The sequence below is a fragment of the Procambarus clarkii genome, chromosome 15, assembly GCF_040958095.1.
Source record: "Procambarus clarkii isolate CNS0578487 chromosome 15, FALCON_Pclarkii_2.0, whole genome shotgun sequence".
Lineage (NCBI taxonomy): Eukaryota > Metazoa > Arthropoda > Malacostraca > Decapoda > Cambaridae > Procambarus > Procambarus clarkii.
In genome coordinates, this window is record NC_091164.1 from 1,651,570 (window position 1) to 1,661,569 (window position 10,000).

The window sequence follows — 10,000 nt, forward strand, 5'->3', positions numbered from 1 at the left end:
TTTCTCCTGATAATCGCCCTCCCTCTCCCCCCCCTCCTTCCCTAACCTCTATATATGTTATTGTCCCCGGGATGGAGTGTGAGTCCCCGGGGTGGAGTGAGAGTCCCCGGGGTGGAGTGAGAGTCCCCGGGGTGGAGTGAGAGTCCCCGGGGTGGAGCGAGAGTCCCCGGGGTGGAGTGAGAGTCCCCGGGGTGGAGTGAGAGTCCCCGGGGCGGAGTGAGAGTCCCCGGGGTGGAGTGAGAGTCCCCGGGGTGGAGTGAGAGTCCCCGGGGCGAAGTGAGAGTCCCCGGGGTGGAGTGAGAGTCCCCGGGGTGGAGTGAGAGTCCCCGGGGTGGAGTGAGAGTCCCCGGGGTGGAGTGAGAGTCCCCGGGGCGGAGTGAGAGTCCCCGGAGTGGAGTGAGAGTCCCCGGGGTAGAGTGAGAGTACCCGGGGTGGAGTGAGAGTCGCCGGGGTGGAGTGAGAGTCCCCGGGGCGGAGTGAGAGTCCCCGGGGTGGAGTGAGAGTCCCCGGGGTGGAGTGAGAGTCCCCGGGGCGGAGTGAGAGTCCCCGGGGCGGAGTGAGAGTCCCCGGGCGGAGTGAGAGTCCCCGGGGTGGAGTGAGAGTCCCCGGGGCGGAGTGAGAGTCCCCAGGGTGGAGTGAGAGTCGCCGGGGTGGAGTGAGAGTCTCCGGAGTGGAGTGAGAGTCCCCGGGGCGGAGTGAGAGTCCCCGGGGCGGAGTGAGAGTCCCCGGGGTGGAGTGAGAGTCCCCGGGGTGGAGTGAGAGTCCCCGGGGCGGAGTGAGAGTCCCCGGGGCGGAGTGAGAGTCCCCGGGGCGGAGTGAGAGTCCCCGGGGCGGAGTGAGAGTCCCCGGGGCGGAGAGTCCCCGGGGTGGAGTGAGAGTCCCCGGGGTGGAGTGAGAGTCCCCGGGGTGGAGTGAGAGTCCCCGGGGTGGAGTGAGAGTCCCCGGGGTGGAGTGAGAGTCCCCGGGGCGGAGTGAGAGTCACCGGGGCAGAGTGAGAGTCCCCGGGGTGGAGTGAGAGTCCCCGGGGCGGAGTGAGAGTCCCCGGGGCTGTGTATGTGTCCCCAGGGTGGGGGGGAGGGAGGGGGAGGCACCAAGTGGTTTCTCGCGTGCTGGGAGAGGTGAGGGAAGGTGAGGGAGGCTTACCTGCTCCCCGCTCCCCTGACACTGCCTCCACCACTGCCCTCGCCTTGGTAACCCATCCTCTCTCAACACGTTGCTGGCACCACTGTCAACACGTTGCTGGCACCACTGTCAACACGTTGCTGGCACCACTGTCAACACGTTGCTGGCACCACTGTCAACACGTTGCTGGCACCACTGTCAACACGTTGCTGGCACCACTATCAACACGTTGCTGGCACCACTGTCAACACGTTGCTGGCACCACTGTCAACACGTTGCTGGCACCACTGTCAACACGTTGCTGGCACCACTGTCAACACGTTGCTGGCACCACTGTCAACACGTTGCTGGCACCACTCTCAACACGTTGCTGGCACCACTGTCAAACACCTGTCAAGATGTTGCTAGGATGACTGTCAAGATGTTGCTAGGATGACTGTCAAGATGTTGCTAGGATGACTGTCAAACATCTGTCAAGATGTTGCTAGGATGACTGTCAAGATGTTGCTAGGATGACTGTCAAGATGTTGCTAGGATGACTGTCAAACATCTGTCAAGATGTTGCTAGGATGACTGTCAAACACTTGTCAAGATGTTGCTAGGATGACTGTCAAGATGTTGCTAGGATGACTGTCAAACATCTGTCAAGATGTTGCTAGGATGACTGTCAAGATGTTGCTAGGATGACTGTCAAACACCTGTCAAGATGTTGCTAGGATGACTGTCAAACATCTGTCAAGATGTTGCTAGAATGACTGTCAAGATGTTGCTAGGAGCACTGTCAAACACCTGTCAAGATGCTGCTAGGATGCCTGTCAAACACCTGTCAAGATGTTGCTAGGATGACTGTCAAGATGTTGCTAGGATGACTGTCAAACACCTGTCAAGATGTTGCTAGGATGACTGTCAAACAGCTGTCAAGATGTTGCTAGGATGACTGTCAAACAGCTGTCAAGATGTTGCTAGGAGCACTGTCAAACAACTGTCAAGATGTTGCTAGGAGCACTGTCAAACAGCTGTCAAGATGCTGCTAGGAGCACTGTCAAACAGCTGTCAACATGTTGCTAGGAGCACTGTCAAACAGCTGTCAACATGTTGCTAGGACCACTGTCAAACAGCTGTCAAGATGTTGCTAGGAGCACTGTCAAACACCTGTCAAGATGCTGCTAGGATGCCTGTCAAACACCTGTCAAGATGTTGCTAGGATGACTGTCAAGATGTTGCTAGGATGACTGTCAAACACCTGTCAAGATGTTGCTAGGATGACTGTCAAGATGTTGCTAGGATGACTGTCAAACACCTGTCAAGATGTTGCTAGGATGACTGTCAAACACCTGTCAAGATGTTGCTAGTATGCCTGTCAAACAGCTGTCAAGATGTTGCTAGGAGCACTGTCAAACACCTGTCCAGATGTTGCTAGGATGACTGTCAAACACCTGTCAAGATGTTGCTAGTATGCCTGTCAAACAGCTGTCAAGATGTTGCTAGGAGCACTGTCAAACAGCTGTCAAGATGTTGCTAGGAGCACTGTCAAACAGCTGTCAAGATGTTGCTAGGAGCACTGTCAAACAGCTGTCAAGATGTTGCTAGGAGCACTGTCAAACAGCTGTCAAGATGCTGCTAGGAGCACTGTCAATGCGGCGTCAGTGCGGAGCCTGGCAGTTTTTCTCCTAAGACGTTGAAGGATATTTAAGTGGTAATCCAGATGGCCGTAAATAAGACCATCATTATTTGCGCGGACATAATTACCAAGATGGCCGTCGGAACAGCTGTTAGCATAGTTATTGTTGATGATCATTACAGTGGGCATGAATGGCCAGTTATCAACACGGTTGTCGAGATAGTTATCAGGTGGGTGAAGATTTATGACTCAGAGATGCGCTCCGGGATCACTGTTGATAACCCGCTTGTCGAGGTGTTCTTAAACATGATATTACCCGGCTAAACTGTGCTTAAAGCCATCTAAACGGGGCCTCACCTCTCTAATGTACGCTACATGTTCCTTGAAACACGCTTATACTTACGGTCCCTGGGGACACGCTTATAGTTACCTACACCTTTACCTTCTACCACACTTCGCTTCATAATTTTGTATGTCGCTATCATGTCTCTTCGATTTAGTTTCTCTTTTTTGTCATGAAATTCAGTTCATTTAACGTTCGTTTTCTGCTGCTCAACGGGTCTTCTTATTCCCTCCTGAATGCTTGTTACCTAGCATGTTGTGTGTGCACTCACCTAGTTGTACTTACCTAGTTGTGCTTGCGGGGGTTGAGCTCTGGCTCTTTGTGGTCCCGCCTCTCAACCGTCAATCAACAAGTGTACAGATTCCTAAGCCTATTGGGCTCTACCCTATTGGGCTCTATCTGTGTGTGTGTGTGTGTGTGTGTGTGTGTGTGTGTGTGTGTGTGTGTGTGTGTGTGTGTGTGTGTGTGTGTGTGTGTGTGTGTGTGTGTGTCTGCGTGCGCGTGTGTGCGTGTGTGTCTGCCTGTGCGTGTGACTGATAAATAGTTTGGTACGATGAAAGCGAGGTGATGGTGAGGATGTGTTAAGGGCAACAAGTACGCCGAAACATTTGCATAAGAAGCCCAGTAGGCGAGACTTGGTGGTGAACCGCACGCAAGAGCACGGGGACGCGCGCACCCTCACACACACACACACACAGTGAACCACACAACAACAACACACACCAAGAAGAGAACCACACAAACAGAACCCCCATCAAAATAATACCAAAATAGGCAGAAATAGAGAAAAAGACATCCAGAGGAAACATGCGGAAAGAGAGACAGGCGAGCAGAAAGGTAAATAGACCTAGTGAGAAAGGAAGAACGGTAGGGGAAACATTAAGACAAATAGGAGCTGTGATAAAGAGAGAGAGACAGACAGGAGGAGAGAATACTAGGGTCCCACAGCTCGCCCTAGACTGCAAGCCGTAAATTGTCCCTCTGCTGCCTTGTGATCATTTCTGCATCCATCATCTTGCTGGAACCCGCCTGCAACCACACCTTCACGAGTGTGTGTGTGTGTGTGTGTGTGTGTGTGTGTGTGTGTGTGTGTGTGTGTGTGTGTGTGTGTGTGTTTCAAGTGTCACTCATATGCCCCAAACGTCTTACAATATCACGACATAATGGTACTTTTGTCCAAATAGTTAGTACAGGTACTGACACTTCAAGAGGATGTGTTGGAATATTGGGAACGTCTCTGAACTTGTTTCTAAAGCTGTTTATGTTTCTTAACGACCATTCCAGGGGAGTATAATGCTCGTTTCTGATCTTTTCTTTCTACCATGCAGGATTTATTAGCCATACAGACCACCATTATCATACAGACCACCACTACCATACAGACCACCACTACCATACAGACCACCACTACCATACAGACCCACACTACCATACAGACCACCACTACCATACAGACTCACAGTACCATACAGACCCACACTACCATACAGACCCACACTACCATACAGACCCACACTACCATACAGACCACCACTACCATACAGACTCACACTACCATACAGACCACCACTACCATACAGACCCACACTACCATACAGACCACCACTACCATACAGACTCACACTACCATACAGACCCACACTACCATACAGACCACCACTACCATACAGACCCCCACTACCATACAGACTCACACTACCATACAGACCCACACTACCATACAGACCCACACTACCATACAGACCACCACTACCATACAGACTCACACTACCATACAGACTCACACTACCATACAGACCCACACTACCATACAGACCACCACTACCATACAGACCCACACTACCATACAGACTCACACTACCATACAGACTCACACTACCATACAGACCCACACTACCATACAGACCCACACTACCATACAGACCACCACTACCATACAGACTCACACTACCATACAGACCCACACTACCATACAGACCACCACTACCATACAGACCCACACTACCATACAGACTCACACTACCATACAGACTCACACTACCATACAGACCCACACTACCATACAGACCCACACTACCATACAGACCACCACTACCATACAGACTCACACTACCATACAGACCCACACTACCATACAGACCACCACTACCATACAGACTCACACTACCATACAGACCCACACTACCATAGAGACCCACACTACCATACAGACCACCACTACCATACAGACTCACACTACCATACAGACCCACACTACCATACAGACCCACACTACCATACAGACTCACACTACCATACAGACTCACACTACCATACAGACCCACACTACCATACAGACCACCACTACCATACAGACTCACACTACCATACAGACCCACACTACCATACAGACCCACACTACCATACAGACCACCACTACCATACAGACTCACACTACCATACAGACTCACACTACCATACAGACCCACACTACCATACAGACCACCACTACCATACAGACCCACACTACCATACAGACTCACACTACCATACAGACTCACACTACCATACAGACCCACACTACCATACAGACCCACACTACCATACAGACCACCACTACCATACAGACTCACACTACCATACAGACCCACACTACCATACAGACCCACACTACCATACAGACTCACACTACCATACAGACTCACACTACCATACAGACCCACACTACCATACAGACCACCACTACCATACAGACTCACACTACCATACAGACCCACACTACCATACAGACCCACACTACCATACAGACCACCACTACCATACAGACTCACACTACCATACAGACTCACACTACCATACAGACCCACACTACCATACAGACCACCACTACCATACAGACCCACACTACCATACAGACTCACACTACCATACAGACTCACACTACCATACAGACTCCCACTACCATACAGACCACCACTACCATACAGACTCACACTACCATACAGACCACCACTACCATACAGACCATCACTACCATACAGACCACCACTACCATACAGACCACCACTACCATACAGACCCACACTACCATACAGACTCACACTACCATACAGACTCCCACTACCATACAGACCCACACTACCATACAGACTCACACTACCATACAGACTCCCACTACCATACAGACTCACACTACCATACAGACCCACCACTACCATACAGACTCCCACTACCATACAGACCACCACTACCATACAGACTCACACTACCATACAGACCACCACTACCATACAGACCACCACTACCATACAGACCACCACTACCATACAGACCCACACTACCATACAGACCAACCACTACCATACAGACTCACACTACCATACAGACCATCACTACCATACAGACCACCACTACCATACAGACTCCCACTACCATACAGACCACCACTACCATACAGACTCCCACTACCATACAGACCACCACTACCATACAGACCACCACTACCATACAGACTCCCACTACCATACAGACCACCACTACCATACAGACCATCACTACCATACAGACCACCACTACCATACAGACTCCCACTACCATACAGACCACCACTACCATACAGACCCCCACTACCATACAGACCACCACTACCATACAGACCCCCACTACCATAGATATAAATCCACCTGCCATAGCAACAGGAAGACTGTCGAATCCAAACATAAATTTAGATAATTGGAAAAAACTAACAAATCCTGACAAATGACAACGGGATATAACAGGTGTAAATATTGAAGGCAGCGGACAAAAGAGTTGAGACCCGGAGGAGCACTTGCTGTAAAAGTGTGGTAGCAGTGTCGGGCCGGGCGCCACAAGCCGCGCACTTCATACCTCTCTCAAGGTCGTCAGATATGATGCTGCTGCTGACCAGGTGCGACAGGTTCTCCTAAAGCCTTTAACTAATGCCGTGTTGGCCAGCCTTGGTTTGAATCCTGGTCTATCTACTGGTGTGTTCATAGAAGCTGTGCCTAACAACTTTCTATAAATTAGCATGTCTGTCTGTCCGAGGTTGGAGGCCAGACCGTAGGGGAGGCCTAAACTCAATTTTTAACGTTAATTGCTGTAGGGTACGTGTGCAACATGGTCGGGTCGGGGTTGCTGTAATGGAACGAGTATCTTGACACAGCGCCAGAGCCACCATCTCCCCTCTCCTGACTACTTTTGCAATTTATAATAATTTGACTATATTTTAAACTGTAATTTTGCTTCACTTTAGGTATTCTTTCAATAGTATAAAACATTTTGCAATGCTGTCTGCAAAATTGAAACAATTAAACTATGATACTCTGTAATTAGTTGACTTAGCTGGGGGGGGGGGATAAGGGGGGGTGTGGCCACGCGGGCGGCCACACCAATGGTCTAAACAATCCATTATTAATCACTTTTATATAATTTGTTGTAATGAATTGATATATAGGTTCAATTGAACACTTGTTACTTATTTTTATATATTTGAACCAAACCTAAGTTAGCAACCTCGCCCTTCTTAAATAGGCTTAGTATTCCTACCCACAATCTTACTTAAGATATATTCGACTGACATTAAATAACAACTTAAGCAATCATGCATACATGTCCAATATCATTATATTTAACAAACTTCCTTCAAATCAAGAGTAGAAAAAACTGTCTAATCTGACAGGACGCTGCTGACTTAGGAACGGTGTGCAAGCCGCGGTCTTCAGGAAGGCATTTTCCCTCTCCGGGAGATCTGTGACCACCTCACACCGAGTAATCGGCCCATTCATACCACACGGAGCCACCACCCAGCAACACCCACTTCATGCACCTCAACCCTCACAATACCACTCCTCAACACTATCTTCCACCCAGTCAGTCATGTTGAGCATTATCCACCCATCCCACAAAACCATCAGAGGGACTTTTGGTGGTGTGTGGTGGGTGTCCACAGGAACGGGGAGGTAACCACCCAACACAACTACATAATTAAGACAGGATAGCATGAGGCTTCAAGATGACCTCGACAATCTGTAGGAATGTTCCAAGAAACGGCTGTTAGAGTTTAACCCGAGCAAATGTAAAGTAATGAAGATAGATGAAGAGAGCAGGAGGCCAGATACCAGGTAACATTTGGGAAATAACATTCTTCAAGAATCGGAAAGTGAGAAAGACCTGGGGATTGATATCACTCCAGATCTGTCCCCTGAAGCCCACATCAAGAGGATATCATCAGCGGCATATGTCAGATTGCCCAACATAAGAACGGCGTTTAGAAACTTTGTGCAAGGAATCATTCAGAACCTTGTATACCACATATGTCAGACCGGTCCTGGAATATGCAGCTCCAGTATGGAGTTCATATCTCGTCAAGCATAAGAGTAAATTGGAGAAGGTTCAGAGATATGCTACCAGACTAGAACCCGACCTGAGAGGTATGAGCTACGAGGAAAGACTACGGGAACTAAATCTCACGTCTCTGGAAGAAAGAAGATTTACAGGAAACATGATCACCTCATACAAGATTCTCAGAGGAATTGATAGGGTAGATAAAATCAGTTTAACACAGGAGGAGAGGTCACGCAATAGGGATCATGGGTGGAAATTGAGTACCCAAATGAGCCATTGAGATATTAGAAAGAACTTTTTTAGTGTCAGTAATTAACAAATGGAATGCACTAGGCATTGATGTGGTGGAGGCTGACTCCATACACAGTTTCAAATGTAGGTATAATAGAGCCCAATAGGCTCGGTAACCTGTATAGCAGTTGACTGACAATTGAGAGTCAGGAGTAAAGAGTGGAAGCTCAACCCCCCACAAGCAGCACACGGGGAGTACACGGCCCCACACCACCCCGGCACACACACACTCAACACCTCTACCATTAAGGCAGCGCACTTACCACCACAACCGTTCCCAACATCACACTGGACAAGAAGGAATGAACAATTAAGACAGAGGTTAGCATGAGGCTTCAAGATGACCTCGACAATCTGTAGGAATGTTCCAACAAATGGCTGTTAGAGTTTAACCCGAGCACGAGTTTAACGTGACCACCTTCACCTTGGACTGGAATGAGCCATGTACGAAACCTGAACATTTCCACGATGTTCCCTGAAAACACAAACCGAAAATGTCTCTATTTTCCACTTGTTACAACTTGTAATAAAGTTGCTACATCTTGGCTTAACGTGTTTATGACGTATCAGAACGTTGTTACAACTTGCTATATTGGTTGTTATAACTGGTTAAGAAGTGTTAAAACTTGTTCGAACGTTGTACCAACGTCGTAGTTTCGGTGTGTTTGGCGGGTTGTTAGTGTGTTCAAAGTGACTCTACTTTGAAAATAAAGTACCGGACTCCATAGTTGTTACCATCATGAACTCGTTAAAGGTTCGGCATTTCCACCTGTTATTTATACACGCAACCCTTCAACGTGAGATTTTTTAAAGTATTGTTTGGTATAATGTGTCACAAGTATCATTACCTTCCCGTTCCTATTTCCAGAGTAAAGAGTGAACGTTAAGGCTCCCATCACGAACGAACTCATGTGGAGCAGGTCACGCGAGTTCACACTAATTATCTACGTGAACATTAATTCGGGAGGCTGTTTTATTGGGGTACTTTGACATACGGCCGTAAGGCTCAAATTCTGCACGGAGTGGTGGGATGAATGAACATAATGGCAGCGGCGCGTAGCTCTCTTCTCGTCCTGAGCTAGAAGGTGTCGCCCCCCGTCACTGGGTTCCATCACCCCCTCCCCCCCCCTCAAGCCCCACACACTTCACCCCCCCCAAGACCCCCCCCTCACACCAGCCCGTCCTCCTAAGGTTCCCAACGTCAAGAAACTGTCGTACTAAAGTGCCCTTATACTAACCTACCAGAGGACCCAAAACAGAAAACGAGACAGTATGACAAT

The 10,000-nt window shown here is 49.0% G+C and overlaps 1 protein-coding gene across 1 annotated transcript in view; it reads right to left on the reverse strand.

Moving 5' to 3' along the window:
- Window positions 1-10,000, reverse strand: part of LOC123759132 (polycystin-1-like protein 3) — a 15,306-nt gene that overhangs the window by 1,011 nt on the left and 4,295 nt on the right. The window contains exon 2 of the mRNA XM_069324818.1: window positions 47-1,047. Coding sequence (XP_069180919.1) covers window positions 47-1,047 — 1,001 coding nt within the window. The remainder of the gene's footprint in view (window positions 1-46; window positions 1,048-10,000) is intronic.